Source organism: Myotis myotis, unplaced genomic scaffold, assembly GCF_014108235.1.
Source record: "Myotis myotis isolate mMyoMyo1 unplaced genomic scaffold, mMyoMyo1.p scaffold_m19_p_16, whole genome shotgun sequence".
Taxonomy (NCBI): domain Eukaryota; kingdom Metazoa; phylum Chordata; class Mammalia; order Chiroptera; family Vespertilionidae; genus Myotis; species Myotis myotis.
The window spans coordinates 41,351,925-41,372,995 of record NW_023416320.1 but is presented as its reverse complement, the minus strand read 5'-3'; the positions used below and the strand labels follow the sequence as shown (position 1 = coordinate 41,372,995).

The window sequence follows — 21,071 nt, the reverse complement described above, 5'->3', positions numbered from 1 at the left end:
GAATGTAACGCATACAGAACGCTTAGCTTATTATGACTGTCACTATAGGTTCTCTCTTCAAAAAGTAGCAGCATTTTAAAAGGTGATAAATGGGTAAGTCAATTACCAATATGCCTTCACTGTTGACAGACTGGCATCAGGAGGAGGAATATTTCGGGTAAGATTCTTGTTGCTATCTCATAAATCATATATAGTCAGTAGCCAACTCTGACTATCAATGAGGCTCTTTTTGACACAGGACACATAATCATAGCCTTAAAAAAATCTATATTTTAAAAGTTTAAAAGCTTTCTTCCCAAACCAGAGTTAAGTGATACAGCTGAACCTGTCAATAGCTCATTTCTTTCCACCTCAGCTCTGCATTGCACTAATTTTATCAGCAGATATCCAGACACAAAGAAATCTTCAACTCTAACTTTCCTCTACACCAATCCTTAAGAATTGCTTAATGGGAAAATATAACCCTAACATTTATTCCTTAAGCAACAAGGAGAGAGAAATGTACATTCTATGCTACCTAATATTTCCAAAAAAGAAAAGTTTTAGGAAAATCTGAATCAATAATTATTGAGAGTATGGTCACAGTAGACTTTTACATATACACATTCAATATTGTAAGTTTTATAATCAAGCCCGCAAAAGTAATTTTCCTTAAAATAAGAAAGCTAAAGCATTAGTAAAGATGGCAAAACCAAGTAAATTCAAATGTTGCCATACACAATTTTTATTATCAGGGATAATACCAGCACAGGTCATTATAAAAATTGTTCTTTAAGCAGAATTCTCATTGACAGTATTATAAACAGAATGTATAAAAGATTCTCCAAGTGTCAAACTAAATGAGCAGTTCTACAAGGTGGATGACTGAAGTTTTAATCTGACACATTTTGCATTCTTAATTAAGTGGTTTTCTTCTTCATTTTCTAGGCAATGCATCAGTAGCATCATCCTTGTGCATGAAAAATGATGTACATGTTCCAACTGATAGAAAAGCTCTACGCTGTCCTCACATTCCCACAATAACGGATCAATAACATCTTGCCTTGCAAGAGGGTAGTGATAGTAAGCTACAAGTGACAATGTTCTACATCTACTGGTGACCTAAGAGAGCAGGTACACTCAGCCCTGGCACAGACCCACCACTGGTGAAAAAGGCACAGGTGCTTTGATGGCTGGTATATGGATTCAACCTTTGATTCTATCCATGTCCCTGCCACATTGGAAGCGCAGTGAGTTAGGAAGCAGCGTCTTAGAGAACCTGGCTTACATCCTACCACCTGAATGGGACACAGCACCCACACAAGCAACGTTTTAAAACCTGGGGCATAGTAAGTGCTCAATAAATGTTCCTGTGTTGATTAGAAGTAAAACTTGGGCTAGCATTTGAGCATTCTGCAAGCAGAACCTTGACCTTGTGCTTATAACCCACACCACACTCCAACGAGGCTGCAAATCTATAAAGACCTTTCCTTGGGGGTGTGTGGGGGCTGGGCCTCCGTTGTTGATCTTCTCTTGAATAAATCATATCATCATAAGCCTTCATGCAATACACTGATAATTTGGGGAAAAGTGCTGTCTAAGGCTTGAATTATCGGAATAATGAACAAATCTCCACGTCTAATTGAACTCAGCCCGAGCACAGGCTCAGACTCACAGCAAACCCGGGGAAGCATTTCCAGTAGAACGCGGGCAGGCCAGATGTTCTGGAAGCAGAACGCGGTCATTATGCACATGCCAGCTCCTCCTCCCTCCACCCCAGGCCAAGACCCTTTCAGCAGCACGAGGCCTGGCTAACATATGCCTCTGGCTGCATCCCCGCGTGGCATCCCGGGACCCACTCGAACATTTCAGCAATTTTCAACAAGCTCCACTGACAGGGACCATTAAACTGAAGCCAAAGACACACGCAGGGAGGACACGCTAATTATGAGAGAACACCTTGGTCCTCATGACCCAAAAGACCTCGGGGTGGGTGACCCACAGGCCATTTACCACTTTTGGTGAAACCATACCTACACGTCACAGGCCATAGCATGAGCTCAAGTTAGACAGGATCCATCTCATAGATCGTAAAGTATGAGGTGATGTGGTCTCTAAGTGTAGGGAATGGTAGTGCCAATTTTTTACTGCGTTTCTGCAGTGGGGAATCGTGTGTGTGTGTGTGTGTGTGTGTGTGTGTGTGTTTCTGTCTGCCTGTGTGTGTTCCAAAGGAGAGAAACGCAGAAAGCTCTTAGGTGGGGCACTGCCCTCCCTAAACCCCATCCTGACATAATCACTGCACCCCACACACCTAGGAATTCATCAGAGGAAGCAGCCCCTTTGAAATGAAATGCTCCCTGGGCAAGACCTGAAAGTCACTTACACCTTTGGATGCGCTATGTGGCTTTTATCAAAAGGCTTCTTTCCCCTTAATTAAAGGAGCGCTAGTTTTCTTGGGGGAATTAGACATGTAATCTTGCAACAGGGAGTACTTCCCTGGAGAGAAGGGATAAAGTAGTAAGGACCTCAGAAAACCAGAGAAGAGCACAGTAGTGCTCTAGGGACAGTTGCCCTCTGGGTAGGGAAAGGCACGTTGGAAATAAAATAAGTGGCTTCCAATGACACACTTTCCCCTCTGTAGATTTTTGTCTGGGTGTGTTAGCAATTTCACACACTGAGTATCATTTTCTCTATTCTTATATGGGTGTAAAAAGTTACTAATGCCTGGTCTAAAGTAATCCTTCCAGGAATTGCTATCTCTCTCTCTCTATCATCTCTCTATCTATTCATCCTTCTACCTACCTCTGTCTATTTATCTATCTATCTATCTATCTATCTATCTATCCATCCATCCTTCTATCTATCATCTAGCTATCCATCCATCCATCCATTTTTTCTATATCTGTCTGCCTGTCTATCTGTCTATCTATCTTTCTATCTCTCTATCATATATTTGGATAAACAGATTTGGGGTCATTTTTTTCCTAGTGAAATCCAGAGAGGGATTGGGCTCATCATGCAGACTTTCCTGCCCTGGAAATGCAGTGAAAAGTCCCTGTTTGTGCTGGAGTCACTGTGTCAGAACACGTGGCTGCGCCTCAGCAAATGTCAAGCTTAAAAACAGAAGTAGACGTAGTCGATAGGGCTGGCCAATGACACTGCGAGCTGAGAGCATGGGTGATTTATTAGTTGCTATCAGCTAACCAGCTCCTCTGTATTTGATCTGTGTATTTATTCGTCCTCGGTATTATGCAAGCATGTGTTGTTCTATTATGGAAACTGTTTTCTCAACCTCTGCCTTGGTTTTTTACATGAGAATACAATAAAATAACTTGAATTGTGATTACTTTTTTAAATAAATCCTGCAACTGGAATTGAATTTCACACTGCATTTCAACCTTGAAAGGAACATAAATCTGAAACTAATATAAAAAGTGCACAATTTTCCACATTCAGGTTTACGTTTTAGCAACAGAAAAGAATAACTTTTGTTTATCTCTGAAAACAGCTTTCTTCATCTAAACAAATGAGCAGAATCGGTTTGAGAAAAACCTGTTTTGGTTTCTCAGATACACACACACATTCCAATTTCCTCCGGCACAATGACTTTTATGCAAATGCATCCCACACAATCTCCTGACCTCTTTTACCATCACACTGGGACAATGACAGTTCCATAATTGCAATGGTACATATCTGGTGTATTTGATTTTAAATTGCAAAGTTGGACTCTGGCCTATTGAAACGAAAATCCTTGTGATTCTTGGTTAATTCCAAACCCATCAGGTTATTATTTCCTACCAGTAAAAAAAAAAAGAAAAAGAAAAAGAAGAAGAAGAAGAAAAGGAAAGAAAAGAAAAAGGTAGGTGAGGTTAATTATTCCATTTTTATTTCCTTGCCACACACTTTTGCCAGCGTGGCTCCTTGCAGTCTTTGCTGTGACCCTCCCCCACACCTGGATTTTAGTTCTTAACCCAGATCCTTTCATCCGTAACATGGATAATGAGAAAACTCCAAAAATGTTCCTTGGGGGAATGTTACACTGAAAGTTACCTAGGACCCGGCCCCACGTGTGTTTCTCTGCTCACCATGGAGACAAGAGATTCATTGACTGCTCTCAGCCAATTGGAAACCCAAATATGAAAACAGCATTATGGAATTCAGACAGACTATTCTGCTTCACTTCTAGCAGATGCAGGCCGGAAAAAAAGCCAGGACAATTCAGCTTTTGACTTTGAACCAGTAAAGCTGTGAACACCTCACTTACAAATACATATCATATCCTAAGAGCAGTGGCAGTGCAGGTGTGGGGAGTCCCGCAGAGGAGGCGGGGCGGGGCGGGGGGGGGGGGGAGGGTAGGGGGGGTGGGGATTGCAATCAGCTGGCCAGGAACCTCTGGGCCATTCTGAGCCAAGAATAAGCGAAACTGGAAATCGGAAATATCACCCACGTCTTACTTGTTCCTTCTCACCTTGAATGTCTACTGCTAAATGGTTTTTCATTATATTTTTTTATTGGACTTTTTCAAAAAAAAGTTTGGGATCTTTTAAAGGGAAGACCAAATTGCAATGCATTTTAAAGGGGTTTCTTGAAAACATTTTCCACTTTATTCATTAGCCCACTGTTCATCCTACAAATACTTATTGAAGACTGACTGTGTAAATATCAACTGACAAAAATTTGTAGAGTTGCGATGCAAAGGCATGGAATTAGAGGAAAAGGATCAGCTGTAATAAAGTGGTTAGCTGAGAAACACTGTTCTTGCAGTAGATACAGAAATGGATATGGCCACAGATACAGCCCCTTTTTACCTTGCAACACTGATTGTAGCTCTCCAGGCATTTACTGCTAACCTCACTTTAAATACACTTTCACACTCTAAGAGAAGATGAAGAGCAAGCTGCAGTTTCATTTTATTGTTTTAATTTCCCAGGCCAATTTTGCTTCATCATGAAAATTTCTGGGGGGAAATCAACACAGCACTTCAGAAATTTTTGCTTGAAGAAACGAGTAAGATTTTCTTAAAAAAAACTTCTTTTTGGAAAAAAAAAAAAAAAGGTTCTCAGGAAAATAATACTGCCAGAGAAATGAATATAGCTTTGCTTGTTTTTGTAGCCATCGTTAGCAATAGACATGAAGGTATTCTTTTTTTTTTTTGAGTCCATATGGAAAGATCATCAACACATTCTGCCTCTGGGTTCTTTGCCAAAATACCATAACCCACAAGCCTTCTACCTTAAACATAAAAGGAAAGGTGTTGTTCTGGTCAAATAAAGAAATAATTTTTACTAGCATACGTCTAATGTTAAAGCTGCCTAAATCCTGCCAAATACATTAAAACAACATCTGTAAAACAGATTTTCATTAAATTGATCAGTTTAAAGTTAAGCAGCTAGGCAGATGATGCTTTTATGCTCACCCTTAACCTTTAACCTTTAACCTCCTTTAACTGGAATGAGGACACACACTTCTTTTAGGTAATACAGCAAGAGGTAGCCTATTCAAATCAAACTGACACATGACCACGTTTAAAGTGTTGTCAATCAATATGTTGACAATAACAAGAAAAGCTGAATTCTCACAGCTCTGCATTTGTCTTATAACTGCTACTTGTCACCTTCCCATAAAGTCTAACTAATTCCTGAAGCAGAATGATGCAAATTAAGCTCTTAATGAAAATAAATTTTACGTAGGAGATTATTGTCTAGTCATTAACTCAGAAACTATTTTAAGTCTAATTTTAATATTTTAGCCAAATTACAAACCATCATTTTTTCCAGGCCCTGGCCAATTTGTTAGCTTCTCATTTAAAAGCAATTAATGTTACTTATGAAGCAATTCTATTTTGCTCACACAAGCTGACCAAGCTTGCTGAAATCCCCATTACTGCACTTGAAAAGCCTCTCTCTCTATCTGATGCACACTGTCTTTGGTCTTTGTAACTCGTTTTAGAAATGGCATCTTCAACACATTGCTATTCTGGAGGACTTGTGCAGTTACCAGAAATAAGGAATGCCCCTTGAAGGATGATGCAAAAAATATAGTTCAATGGCCCCATATCACTGCAACAGCTCAAATATTTCTCTGTTCAATCTTCTTTTAATTCAAGGTAAGTTTGTTCAAAGTGTGTTTGTTTGGTTGCTGACCACTTTAGACACTACAGTATTAGGGAACTTGAGTATTTAAGAGATACGCAAATAAAGAAGAGTTGGGGGACATTTTTGTATATGACATAACATTTTAAAGGTAAGAGGACAAATATACCCTTTGATTCTGACACTGAAAGTTCTCTCTGCTTGAAAGCCCTCTTTATAAACAAGGGTTTATCTCCTTGGGTTGTTAGCCATTCAAAGACAATATCCAACTCTCCCTTCAAAGGAGCTTCCAGACCAGCTCTGGCACCCAGCAAATTGCTCTGCAGACAGTGAGGGATGTCAATTCACACCCGTGGAATGAATGGAAAAACTTAAAACACACATGTCTACATAATCACCAAACAATTAGATTAAATCACCTTTCCTGATACAATAAACCATGCCGCTCTACCTCTCTGGAGCTTCCCACATGAGACTAATAAAACAGAAAAATTTGTACATTTATGTCTTCTTTTTACAACATGTTCATTTCAAGTGTTAGAGGGGCTGCGTGAATATAAACCCAGTTCATGAATATTCTATCTAGCTCCCAGGGTTGAGATCTATTATTTATACAAACTTAATGTTTGTTTGTTTTTTTTTCGCTCCTCGGTATTCTAAAAGTTTTAATAGGTCAGGTAGCAACAGGGGAAAAAAAGTTGACAATTGAACGGTTGTCAACCATTGCTGTAAAATCTATGAATTATAATACAATTAATTCGTTGGATTATATTTTCAATACCATCAACTTAGAAGCTTTCCAGCTTACATCAAAGCCTGAACTCCCCTCAAACCCAAATCTAATGCTTTCATTATTGATCCGCGGAGCGCCAGCATCACAGGAACAATGTTACAAATTCTCCCACCACGTCTTCCGGATTTTATGCTCCGTTCATCAATCTAGAATTGGAACTTCAAGAAACAACCTCAACAAACAGTGCCAGGCCAACCCAAATAAATAATTCCTGCACGCGCTCTAGACCACAGTCTGTTCTGCTCCTCGTGTGTTTATAGTTTGAAGCAGTATTAGAAAAGCCATAGATGTTACAATCACTGGTTGACTCCTGATAGTATAGTTACCCCTGATTTCTAGTATAAATCAATAGATAACACTTGCAAAATGGATTTTGTAATCATATTTAGAGCTTGTTACAATGACAAATGGTTTGCAATATTTTCTGAATTTTAATGTCCTCTAGACAAAAGAAGTTCTTAATAAGTTACCCAGTTATTCATCATAGAAATGAATCTGTTCCACGTGTTACATGAACCAAGACAATCAAGCCAAACCAGTCCACCAGCTGCCCCAAACAAATTAACCAGTCATCAGGCTCCACAAAAAGTCAAGACAAGTTGTGCAATCAATGGTGTTCCTCACTTGCATGTATTCATTACATCAGCATCAGATAAAAGTATTATTTGCCTTTGAATGAACATTTGTATCCCTGCCACATCCACTGAGGGGATAAAAACATTACTAGCTGGGAAAAATCATGCAAAACAACAACAGTGTTAAGAAGACTTTCAGCTGATGCTAAGGGAGAGTGCGTTTACACAATACTACTAGGCACTTAAAAGAAAAAGCAAAAATGCGCACACAGAGTCACCTTATCACCAAACAAAAGGTGACACGAGGTAGCACTATTTTTGTCCTCAGCTCCCTGTAACCATTCACACTTAGCCATGAGTGGTACACTATGTTTTTTTTTTAAAAAAAAAAACATCCATCAATAACACAGCATTGTTTTGCATATGAAAATACTCAGAAAAGCTATTTTATTTGGGAGAAACCAGTAAAGCAATCCATGCCACTGTGATAGATAGAACAGGGACGTATGGCCAATCTTTCAAATAAATTCTCCCGTTGCTAGATTTCAACGTAACATGTATTACCATTCAGCAGACACTGTGTCCCTTGCCCCGCTATTTTTTTTTTTTTGTCTTAACTTGCAGACTTGTGCTCCAAGCTCTGAAACAGTTAATTCCCTCCCCACCCCTGTGCCAAGGGAGAGGGATGTCAGCCTTACCTTGTAGAGCTTCAGGGCCGCCTCGTGCCTGTGATTGGTGGTGTGCAGGCGTAACTTATCCACACTGTTGGTGTAGTAGTCGCAGGCGTTGCACTTCAGGTGGACGGGGTTGCCAATGGCGATGCACTTGAGCCTCCACTCGTTGGTTTTGCCTCCTTCTTTAATGTGAGCCACCAGCTGGTACTTCTGCATGTGTTTGTCGGTCTTGCAGTGGAGCTGGAAGTTGGCTTTGAGCTGCGTGTTGTAGTTACAGAGCTTGCACTGGTAGATATCTCCAATTACAGCCCGCCACTCCTCTTCAGGGAGAGCGCGCTCGCTGCTCACATGCACGCTCAGGGCCTCCAGGCTGTCGGAGGTGAATTTGTTGCACACAGCACACTGGAAGAGCTTCAGTGCCGGGTCACTGATATAAGGTGACAGCTCTCCTGCAGTAAGGAGGGACAGGTCATCACCCATTAGCTGACCACTGGCAAGCCGGATTTCAGGCGGCAGCTCATTATTTACTACAGGAAGAAAAAAATTAAGAGGAAAAATAGACGCTAGAAAACACAGCACACACAAAGGAATCTGTAAAACAAAAGTCTTGACCGGGAATGTGCTTTCTCTAGAGCTTAAACCCATAAAAAGCTGTAATAGGATTGAATCGGGATCAATTACAATCATCCCTTTCAACTTCCAAATGCCCTCCCCAGATAGCTTTAATTACTCCTACCCGGCATGATGTCATTCTGAAATGTGTATTTTCGAGGGCAAGAGCGGTGACCGATACCATAACAAACAGCCACGTGCTGGCGATGGAAGAGCCTAGATAAACTTACATAAGCACTAATTGCTATTTCGCAATTTGTCTGAAGCCTGATGAGATCTGGCTAATACTGTAGGCGCGCCGGGAACCTCTTGCCAAATACCCGGGCTAAGGTAACGGTATGACTGTTAGCAGTTTCATTACCTTCCATCACAGACACGGAAATAGTTTTCACTAATATTTCATTAAAAATAACGGTCTACCCTTTAGAAGCACAAGTTTGATATTTGAGGGAATAACTGCCAAAATCAAAGCTATAAACCTTGTAAGGGTTACAGCTAATAATGGCAGGCAACTCGGGCACATGCGGGTTTGTTCATCGAGCTGCTGGATGAAGACAAAGTTTGCTAACTCCTCTCAGGCTGCCCTGGACCCCATAACGGCTTCCTCTATGGAGTTAATTCAGGTTTGAAGTGAAGCCAAGTGGTTTGATTACCAGCTGAGAGAGAAATGTCCCCGATGCGTCTGCACTCACCACTTCATCTGGGTGCATCCCACCAACTCAGCATGTGATGCGGAGCTAACGGGACTGGAGAAAGGCAGTAACTACTAACCGAGTCCGGGGGCCAGGGCGGCCGCCGTGGCCGGGTCCAGCTGGAAGGGGCTGAGCATCAGCTGGGGGTCGGCCGGGTTCTCCAGCTTCATCCCGGTCAGGCCGATGTTCTGGGCCAGGTAGTACTGATAGAGCTCGGCCTCGGCCGGGGCCAGGCCCAGGTGCAGGTTATGCTGGATCTGCTTCATGTTCTGCTGCAAGAGCATCATGTTGTGCATGTGCTTTTCGCTGGTCATGTGAATCCGGAGGTTCCTCGCCACGTTGGTTTCGTAGTCACACACCTCGCAGCGCCAGGTGGGTTTCTGCTTGGGTTTGGACGGGGAGGGGGTCCCGCAGCCGCTGAGGCTGGCGTTGGGGGCGGGCGCGGCGTGGCCGAACACCTGCTCGCCGCTGCCGTTCTGCAGGTTCTGCACGTTGTTCAGGTGCTTGTCCGACTGCATGTGGATGCTGAGGTTGCCTTTGGTCGTGGTCGAGTAGTTACACACCTCGCAGCGGAAGGGCTTGTAGCCGCACGTGTAGCTCTCGCCCCGGGCGAGCCGGGGGTGCGGCTGGCCGGTCTTACAGTACACGCACGAGCCGCCGGGCTCGGGGTGCTTCTCCTTCATGTGGGCCTCCAGGGTCTGCTGGTATTTGTAGTGCCAGTTGCACTTGGGACACTTGAGGGTCTTGCAGGAGTTCCTGGAGTGCATCATGGTCATGTGGCCGCCCAGAGACCGCGAGGACCCCAACACCGTGTCGCACTTGGGACACTCGATGCCGCTGCCCGGGGAGCCGTCCCCTCCGGGCCCCGGGGTGCCGGGCGCGCTGGGCGCGAAGCCGTGCTGGTGGGGGGGCGCCGCGCTGTCCTCGTCGCCCCGGCCCTGGTCGCCGGGGTGGGCGGCCGCGGCGCCCTCTTTGCTGGCACCTGCTTCCGCCAAGTCCTTGGCACCCAGGCCGTAGGGATGGGCCCGGACGGAAGCCGCCGGCTTCTTCTTCTCCGGGTCGTCGGGGCCCAGCGCGGAGGAGGACGGGGGGCCCTTGTCGATGAATTTGAGCACGCTGGAGGATAAAGGAGAAATGCTTTGGTTTAAGAGAGGGAAATCTTTGCTCCCAATGCTATCGGTGAGTTCGCCTAACCCTTCCTCGTCGTCCAGGTCGTTGGAGTAGGCGTCCTCCTCGTCCTCGTCGCCGCCCGCCTCGGGGGGCTCGCGTTTGACGGGGCACTCGCCGCCCGGGGGCCCCGCGGGGCTCCCCTGGGGCCGTTCACAGTTGTTCTCTGGGTCTTTGCCCTCGGACATCTTGCTGGACTCCGACGATGGGTGGCTGAGGGAGACAGAGGTAATCGGGGTGTTCACGACGAGACTAGACAGCCCCCCCAGGTTCACGTCCGCCTTTGGCATCGGGGTGACCCCCAGCGGCTGCTCCGCGGGACCCGCCGCCAGGCCCGGGCCGCCTTTCAGGAAGGCGAAGCCGGCCGGCAGCGAGTCGCCGTTCTCCACGTGGAAGGCGCTCCAGAGGCCGCGGAAGGTCGGGTCGGGGCCCATGAGGTTTGTAGTAGAAAAATGGGGATACACGGAAGTGGATTTTTTTGGTTCCAGAAAGCTGATGAGAGGTTCTTTGTCTTTGCCGATCCCCTGTATGATGGCGGAGACGCACTTGTTGGCGAGCAGCTTCTGCTCCTCGTCGTTGAGGGTCATCCGGTGGTCGTGCACCGCGTGGGTGACGAAGGACCTGATGTAGCCGAAGGACAGCTTGCACAGGAAGCACATGAGCACGGGCTTCCTCTTGCCGTCGCTCACGCAGCCATCGAACTTGGACAAGTCCACGTTGCTGGGGACATCTTTGGACACACAGGAGTTTTTGGCCGAGCCGTCACTGGTGAGATAGTCTTTCTCTCGCTTGTGCCGGAGATCGTAGACACGGAAGCTGTGCAACACAGGCCCCACGCCTGCGAGCGCTGAGGTATTTGGGAAAGCCGGGTCGGCTGTCAATGGTTTCCCGAGGGATGAAGCGATATGGAACGTGTTGATGATCTGCGGGTAGAAGGGCAGCGGGGCGGCGGCGGCGGCCGGCTCGCCCTGGTCCCCGGCCGCGGCCAGCGAGTCCAGCAGCCGGGCCGCCGAGAAGAGCTGGCCCGGGGCCCCCGGCGGGGCGGCCGGCCCGCGCTCTTTGGAGTCCTCGATGATGTAGGCCGAGCCGTCGGGCTGGTAAACGATCTCCCCCGTGAGGTTCTCCACGTCGCTGTCCTCCAGCTCGCTGGCCTCGCTCTCGTTGTCGTCCCGCAGGACGGGCAGGCGGGCGTTGGGGCAGTGGTGCTCCATGTACTTCTGTAAACTGGGGAAGGAGGCGGCACATTCGTGGCAGGGGATCTCCTTGGCCGCGGCCACCTGCGCGGCCGCATGCTCGCCGCCCAGGCCCAGGCCCAGGCCCAGCGAGCCGTCCTGGGCGCGCGGCTCCGGGGCGCTCAGGTTGCCATCGGCGGAGCTGCTTTCCCTGTCGGGCTCCATGCCTGCCCCTGTCTCTGGCACCTCATTATCCAGTTGTGTCGCTGCGCACAGCTTTGACGTGCTCTGCCCATTTTCCTGCCTTGAGATAGGAGGGGAGTCACAGGTTTCCATGGCAATCGCTACATGGGGATCTCATTTCATCCAGCCTGTCAGGGACCTGGGTAAAAAATAAGGTGAGAGAAGGCATTTTTATTAAATAATGACACCGCTCACTAATAGCCCATCACTAATTTACGGCAGCTGTAAACTTGACTATCTGCGAAGGTGAGGGGGGGGGGGGGGGTCGCTAAAACCAGCGCACCTATCTATCACACACAGACTTTGTGTAAATGGAGCAAAATCATGCGGAGAGCTATCACAGCCGGGCCTCCACACCCTAGGTGTTTCTGAAGTCGCCATGGGCATTCATCATAAATCTGAAATTCATATCAGTGATCCGTACTTTTTTCATTCCCCTTTCCTGAAAATGTCTATAATCGACGTAAAGGCTTTAAAAGCCCCTTGTCCGTGACAGACACGGAAATGGCTTTCACCTACGAAGGCAGGAATAAAAAGAACAATGCAAATAACTTGTAATTTTTTAATATTTACCTTTTACTTTCTCAGGGGGGATGAGTAGGGAAGGGAGACCAACCATAAAGGAACCTTAAAATGAGAAATATTACAGTCCTAGGCGGCACCGACCACACTCTGCTCTGGCTTTCATTTTGCCAGTAAATCAGCTTACTACAAATCTTCCCTGTGCAAAAGCTCTCAGCAGGTATCTGGCTGGCCCTGATTAAGCACCAATCACAATTCTTCCCCACACTTCAGTCACCTCAATGGGCAGCAGAACAGAAATTAATATTTACTGCAGCCAGGCCTATCATCCTAGGGGACGATCACATTCACTCCTTTTTTTTTTTTTTTTCCCACTGCAATACGTAATGAACACCATTTCAAATACCATTTTGATGTTATCAATCCTGGTGAGTTGCCCATCTCTCAACTATTGCCTCAATCAGCATCTCCCCTGGCTTAACAAATCATACGCAAGCATGACTGATGAAAATCCTTCCATCATTTTTTTAGATTTAATTTTTCAGTGTTTTTTTTTTTTTTTTTTTTTTTTTTTGCAGCCAGGCATCTTAGACCATAAACTCCCTTTGTTGAGAGCAAGATGCACCCTCCGTAAAGCCATCTCAGGTTCCAGCAGCAGGGTCAGGTAGCAGGGGAAAATTGAGTATGTATTGGTAGCAATGCATGCCCTTCTGTGTGTGAGTGTGTATGCGTGTGTGTGCATGTGTGCCCACATACGTGTATGTATGTGCCCACCTGTGTGTGTGTGCCCACAAACCTCAGCTACTGTAATAGCAACTCAATTACAGTTTAAGCTTCTGAGTCCTGCAGCTCTCTGGGTTTGCAGGATGATGGCACTGTACACACCATTGAGTGGGCTGAAACTTTTGTATTTATTTTCAGCCTAGGACACAGACATGGTCTCGATTTTATGAAGCAGCTAAGCAATTTTCTCTCAAATCTTACAATCTGAGGGACTCATAACTTCAAGGCAACTAGCCCCTTAATGTAAAAGTATCAACACTTTCAAGGTCGCTGATAATTTTTGATATAAGAAATCTTGACGTTGCTATATTCCATTACCTGTCATATTGGGTAGGATAGACATGCAATGTCTCACCCTGGATGCCCCTGCATTTATTGCAGACTTCACAGTGGCAGAAGGCCGTGAAAACAAAACTCTGGGCTCACCAATATTACTAAGCATTTTAGAAATTCCTTTTGAAAAGTTCTTCTGGAAGAAAGACCTTATTGAAGGTCACTGGCATATTAAGTATGAAGAATCACTTCTTAATACTCTCTTGACTGTAATCAAATTTAATCTTGTCAGCTAAATCAGAGAGGAAGTGATCAGTGTAGAATACATCAAAAGATCTGCAGAGATTGGAAATGAAATCAAAATTCGTTTTGGTATCTGCCATGGTTAAAATGACATTCTAATTGCTCACCAATCAAACATCATAAAGCTTAGTGTGTAATTTTAATCATCGATGAGCTGCAGGTTAATTATCTTCATGGCATGCCTGCAGCTTTTAAAACCCTCTGAAATAATCTGATAACCATAAGCATGAAAACCTAATAATTTTCTAATTAGTCCAGAAACGTTAGTGTTTACCTTTGCATTCACCAAATCGGCACAAACAATGTATTTACACACCAAAGGCAGCCAAAATGCCTAAACCATAACCCCCTGCTAGACTGGAGGAGATGAGGAAGGCAGGAAGGGGCTAAGATCTGGAGTGGGAGCACCGTGGTGGATCACACTCCATTAGTGATCCTGGGTTAGCATGTAAAGGGCCCAGGGTTATTGTTGTTTATTCTTTCATATGAAAGATAGTTTAGGCTGCTACGTGGAAGGAAATTCACCTTAATCACAAAAGTAAGAAAAGCTCCCAAACACTTTATAGCTTGTGAAGGAGTTTCTGAGCTTTTATTATTATTTAAGTTACTTTGCTTATAACCCTACAACAGCTCTCAGCCCACAAGAGCACTTGCTGGAATTATGACAGGCATGATGAAGACACCTGGAATAGGTGTCTGTGACGTGCAGTTAATAATCTTGGCCAGATGCCGAATGGACTCTGCAATGTAGCGTCTCAGTACTGCTCTATATGAATCAGAACCTATTTATTTTACCGGAAGTAACTTCCAAAAATGGGACAACATTGTTGCCATGTGAAAAAAAATTATGAAAACTACCCTACAGAATCCATCACAGGTCAAAGCAAAATGGTAGGATTGATTTTGTTACAAAATTCCCACATCATTTTACACCAAATTGCCTATCAATTTCTTCTCAATAAGGTACATATCAATCAGAAGCTAAGTCAAATCCTGTCTTCTATACAATCAAACTTACATTTCATTCCAAAAGCAACAATGACAAACCTATCTGAATTGATGGTAAGTAATATATTACCTGATTTTTAAATTCATAGCTATTGACTATGACCATGGCAATGTTTACCTGTATATTTTGATGGAATCACTTTAGTTTGTGCAGTTAAAACATTAGTTACATCTACATGTACCAATATTGTACATATTAAATATGATGCCCAGTGATTTCACTGTCATCAATGTTAGAGAAGACCTTTCTTTTATCAGTGTGACCCATATAGGAAATTTACACTAAACTTTTATAAGTCCCAGTAAAAAGACCACAAAGACAGCCATTTAACTTAAACCACAGAATTCATTCCAAAATGACTGCGTAACAAGTAAACTCACTATAAAGGTTGCTTCACCATTTAAGCTGGTCTCTATTTGGTCTCCACCAATTTCTATTCTCTATTGCCAAACATTCTATCTTTAAAAATCACCGAAGTCTTCAAGAAATCCCTCCTCCCCCCAAAAAAAACCCAATACAATTTCAATGCTAGATTCAGAACAATACGTACCCGCTGGTCTGCTTAGAATATGTGTACACATTTTTGGGGTATTCTCAGTAATTCACAAGATCGGTGACTTTGATCATGTAAATCCCCTTTTTGGAACTAATGGACAATATGCAGGAAAGAACTTCTACAGCTTGTTCTGCCTTGCTTTCGTCCTGCGGCCTCAACACTGCTCTGCCAAATGACCGAACCCACCTACCAGGAGCTGGCTAATGAAAGGGGTGCTTGTTGAACAATAGGAGAATTCCCCTGCACTCAGGAAGCAGCGTTCCTATTGGAACCCCAAATTGGAGAGGCCAGTGTTACCTCTGCTTTTTAACTGAGATTGTCCCAGCCTTCCTCTCCGGTCCAGGGAGACAGTGTTTGTGAAATGATGAAAAAGAACGTGATCTGGTGAGGAGGCCTGAATAATGGGAAAGGAATGCTAGTTAGCCACTCTGCAAAGTGCTGGGAAGAGAGACAAGGGCCCCTCCGCCTATTGTTTTTATTCTCATCTGCTCGTGAGCCCTCTCCTAGCACTCGGAGTCTTCATGGACTCCCTTTGAAATGGGTTAAAAGCTGTCCATGTAGAAGAGAATTTGGTAACAAGTTCTAAAAAAAAAAAAAAAAAAAGAAAAGAAAGAAAGAAATAAAAAGAAAAATAAATAAAAATCCTTGAATTATATCAAGTTTCCAAAAGGTCATCACTGTCTCTGCTGGGGCCTTTTCCCCAGTCCAAATCCTCTATCAATATGTCATAGTGAGTTAGGCAAAGACAAAAGGGAGGTGCAGTGTGAAAACGGCACATATATCTAATCCTGACAAAGCACTGAAAAGCCTTCGCAAGTATAATTATACTTGTTTATTTGTTGCCATGTACAGAGAACTGATGAAAAAAAATCCATCAAAGTGGTATTATGCAGACACCAAGAGCTTCTTTTCTTTGGTCGCTAAAGCCACACTGAGGCTTAAATTCCTTATTGTTAAATTCAGAGGGAAGGAAAAAAAAAGATTTTGGGCTGGACCTTTTTTTTTTTTTTTTTTTTTGCATCAGTTGCTGACAGATCTTTTATGTGCTAGGCGGTATTAGCTCACACCGCTACCTCATTTCTGCCCATGTTGGAATTCATAATTATAAACTTCTGTACAGAAGCTTTTCAAAGGGTGTGGCATGCTGACCACGGGAGGAAGGCCCGTTCCCACAGCCTCCCTTTTGATATATCAAAACACAGGTAAAGTTACGTCAGGACCCAGCTTTGATCTCGGTCTTTAAAGCTGGGGCTGGTGGTTTCCTGTAGCGAGCTTTCTCTGCGATTTGCTCAGTTTAGTATACGTCCAGTATTTCATCCACGAGTGCGTAACTTCTTTCCCACTGCAGCATGAGAAACCTTCGCACGAAGAAAAACAACTCCAAGGATGTCCAAGGATTGAAAATATGAAGAAAAAGATTTCAAGCCCAAGGATCAAGTCTCCATTATGTTCCAATCGTCACTAAGTCAAATAACTTCACAAAAGCACATTTTTAGAGGGGGTTGGGGGAGTCACATAAGCTCCCCCCCCCTTTTCAGGATAGAAATATATCAAAGTGCATGCACTGTGCATAGTTAATGTTTGTGAGCTTTACAATTTAAAACAGAAAAGCTGTAATTTTTCTTTGCTGGCAATCTGGAAACACTCTGGAGTTAATTACAGCTGATTCGGAGTGAACCACACAAACAAAGACCAGTCTATGTCCAGACAATTATACTGCATTAACTAGCTTAGAGCTTCCTGCTGATGCTCCAGGCTCTTGTGTTACACCCTCTACCTTCCCAGCACGAGGGAGAATGCTTCTGCAAGAAGGAATTAATGCAGAGAACTGCAGAAGAATGTGTGACGACCTCTCTTGACACAGCAAAAACTTTCCGCCCATGTTACCACAAAGGAGAGAAGGTAATTCAGTTTGAGGAGGAGGATGTCACCGACTATGTAAACCTTTTAAAACAAGCAAATGTTGAAAGAGGGAAAGTTTCCCAAGACAAACATGAGTATGCAAGTCAGCTCAGTCATTTTCCCCTCATTTTTCTCATTAAGATCTAAATTAGGCATTGACTTCCATCCCCATCAACAGGGCCTTTGTGTTGGACATGAGTGGTCCTCTCTCTCTCTCATTTTTCTCTTCCCACTCTCAACTGCCCTGCTTTTCTCACTCATCTCTAAATCTCCATGGACATGATATGACAATGACACATCCTTAAACATACGCGTTAGAGAACTAAAGAGGCAAGGTACACTTTGCTAATAAGTCCAACAGTTCTTAATTTGATTAGCTGTGGGAAATAGGAATTTTACTCAGTTTTTCTTCACAACTTTAATCAAACTCCAGCTACTTTCCTTCAAGATAAATCAATAAACTCTCCTTAACCATAGTCCGCTATTGCATGACTCATGTTATTCGTTTGCTTCAGGAAAAAGCTCAGAATCACTGAGCAAGATGGACCCAATACTTTATTCTCTGTAAACAAACTTTGGTCCTTTTAACCAATCGAGTTGATTTCTAATTTTCTTATTCATTCTAATTGAAAATGAATAGTTTGTGTTGGTGTGAGACAAGGACATGAGCTGTAATTATGTTCAGTGCCTCGGATTCTTTCTTTGATACTGTTTTGTAAGTATTCCAGCTGACATTGGGGCTTTGTGGTGATTGCTTCATTAAAGGGTAAGTATGTCCTAATCAGCTAAAGCATTACTAGAAAGCTGGTGTTTGCCAATACTGTGAGAATATACCAGCTATTTGCTTTGTTTTGCTTTGCTTTCTTTATAGAAGGAAAAGGTACCTTTGAATGTCAGTTACTCAGCCCTACCTCAGCGTCAACCACCTTCCCTGGTCTCATCTATGCAAAGTAGGATTAGAGTTAAAGGATTGTATGATCCTTTAATTTTCCTTCCCCAAATAAATACTGATCTACAAATTAATCAGGTGTTATATTCAAATACATATACATAAACCCTGGAAATACTAAAAGGTTGTGAAGATTACACTCCATTTTACAAAGCATCTCCACAATGGACACAATCAGTTTTCCTTCTCAGACCTCTCTCCTGCAATCCCTACTAGATTTGAAAGTTCAAGTAAATAACATTGCTAAGTATGAAGCTTAAACATGGAACCCGTTAGTTCTCCTTGGAAAAACATGGACTGCATCAATCATTTTTAGAAATTTATAAATCAAAGGTGCCATGTTTTTGCATATGTTTATATTTCTAGTCTTTAAAATGCAGTGGACTAATCTGTCTGGAACACACATCATCTAAGAGTGTTTAGTTGATAATGCTTTTAAGTTGTCATGTAGGGACATTTAAAAAATTCATCTTAATTGGTTTTATTAAGGTATACATAACTAAGGAATACTGAGCTTCAAAAGAGATTTACCAGACTAGTGAAAACCATTCCACACATGTATTTATCTCATATACAGTGTGAAGACAATATATTCTAACATATACTTGTATTTTTTCCTTCTTTGCCCATTCATAAACAAAATTCATTATTGATCTACTGACAACTGAATATTTAAAAGAGAAAACAATGGTATAATTATTTGCATTTCATGATTCCCTCCAATATGATCTCATACCCCATATAACAATAAGTGAAGAAGTGTAGGTACATTCTTATTATTTTTAAAAAATGTCATTCCTTGCAGGCTAAACCTACCATAATTATTTTCATAAAACTAATCACAGGTCAGGTATTCCAGCAAACATTCCTGTTCCTTGAGCAATGCTTTCAAAATAGTTTTAATGAAGAAAGTTACATGCATAATTTTTAAATCCCTACAAAGAGCCTTTTACTATACAATACTTGTAGAGGCTACCAAATAGAAGCCTTTTTATATTCTGTGAAATATTTTACATTATTTTATATTAAAAACCACACTAGGACTAACATAATAGAGAACACTGGGGAATGCCAAGTTTTCTTCTGGATGAAATATTGGAAAATGCATTTTTGATCACTAAGATTAGTTGGTTTTTTTATTTCTATTATGGAGAGACTTTTGTTTGGTGTGTGTGTGTGTGTGTGTGTGTGTGTGTGTGTGTGTGTGTGTGTGTTTTGGGCCCAAAAGTTAATTTGACTGCTGTCCATAAGTGAAGTGAGCAATTCAGTAATTAACTTTTGTGTTTTAAATGTATGAACTTTAATTAGATTTCATTATAAACAAACAAACGTCAACCATAATTATAAGCTCCTTGGTTTACCCACATATTATCCCTTTTCAAACAAACTTGATGTCAGACAAATTAAAATCAAGCAGCCAGCAATTTTGAGTTGAATTTTACATGATCTGCTGGTAACCTGATTACTTTAACTTCAATATCATTACAGGAAAAGTATTTCAGGAAAAATAATGACAAGAATTCCAACAGGAGACAAGCTTAATTGTATTGATTCAAAAGACGCATGTTCATAGGAACCATGTTGAAGGAATAATGTTATCTCAAATCTACAGTTTCTATTAAAATAAAATTGTCCAGCATGAAAGAGGCAATTAAGATTGGTGTCTGCCGGACTAGAGATACTAAACTAACTAAATAATTATCTGGGCCCAATTATCTTACACTTTAAGTAGCAAAATATCAGTGTGGAGCAACCACCAGGCATGCGGTCTGCAGGTTTATTTACTGACTGGTGTATCTATTAGGACCAAGAACAAGTGAAGCTGTCAGGACATAATGAAGGTAAATGATTAGTTAGCACCAAGCCTGAACTCTTCTTCAATGCAATAAGAGTTAATTAAAGTTTACCACCAACATCAACCAAAGCAGGCTGTTGATCAGGTTTCAGCATTAAGTGCAAACAGACAATAGTTGCGAGCAATTAGTGCAGCTATCAAATGACATGCGATGATAATTATACATTTAAAACAGCTAAAGACTGGGGGGGGGGGGTAAAAACTAATCAGCCTCTTTGACGACAAATACTCAAAGGGCAGGAAACAGGTATCAGATTATTTCACTTTAACACTGTAAATCAATAGAGTTAAATAAGAGAAGGTTGCATGGGTACATTATCCGAGAGAGAACGATTCACTGGATCCAAAATGAAATAAATCTGCTAGTATTGGTCTATCAAAGATAAGGACTTCTGTAGCTAAAGAAAATAAGTTGCTTTTCAATTACAGTTTCAGAATGAAGTCTGCTCAAACAAAGTTGAGCTTCTTGGTTTTGTGCAAATTCAACAATGCAACAAGTATTGCACCATAATTATTGTAATTTAAATTAAGTATTAGCTTTCACTCCAAGGTACTGTCAAAAGTACTTTTTGTGCCTGAATGTTATGCTTGGGTTCTCAAATACTATCTCCCTGAAAAGTTTTTGGATGTTGGGATGGAAATTCTTTGAATACAGCTCCAAGTTGAAAACAGAAGCCATATCTACATATGATTTAGGTCTTTCCTTGATGACACGCAGATCCATACCTTCAACCTAGAAATCCATGGACCTGCCTGAAACACATCCCTTACAAGAATTTCAAATCAATCACCCCCTTCTTTCGCAGTGTTTGGCCTGCAGCCTCTAGCAGGTCTCCAGAAATGCACCCATCCTCATGACCTCCACCTCTCCATTTTCCCAACTAATTCTGTTATGCTAAGGATTTGTACAGAGCGGT

At 42.7% G+C, this 21,071-nt stretch overlaps 1 protein-coding gene across 1 annotated transcript in view; it reads right to left on the bottom strand.

Annotated features, from left to right (window-relative positions):
* Positions 1-21,071, bottom strand: part of ZFHX4 (zinc finger homeobox 4) — a 185,838-nt gene that overhangs the window by 151,082 nt on the left and 13,685 nt on the right. Inside the window, exons 2-3 of the mRNA XM_036338565.1 lie at positions 9,500-12,141; positions 8,141-8,643 (exon numbers count right to left, since the gene is read on the bottom strand). Coding sequence (XP_036194458.1) covers positions 8,141-8,643; positions 9,500-12,095 — 3,099 coding nt within the window. The 5' untranslated portion in view covers positions 12,096-12,141. The remainder of the gene's footprint in view (positions 1-8,140; positions 8,644-9,499; positions 12,142-21,071) is intronic.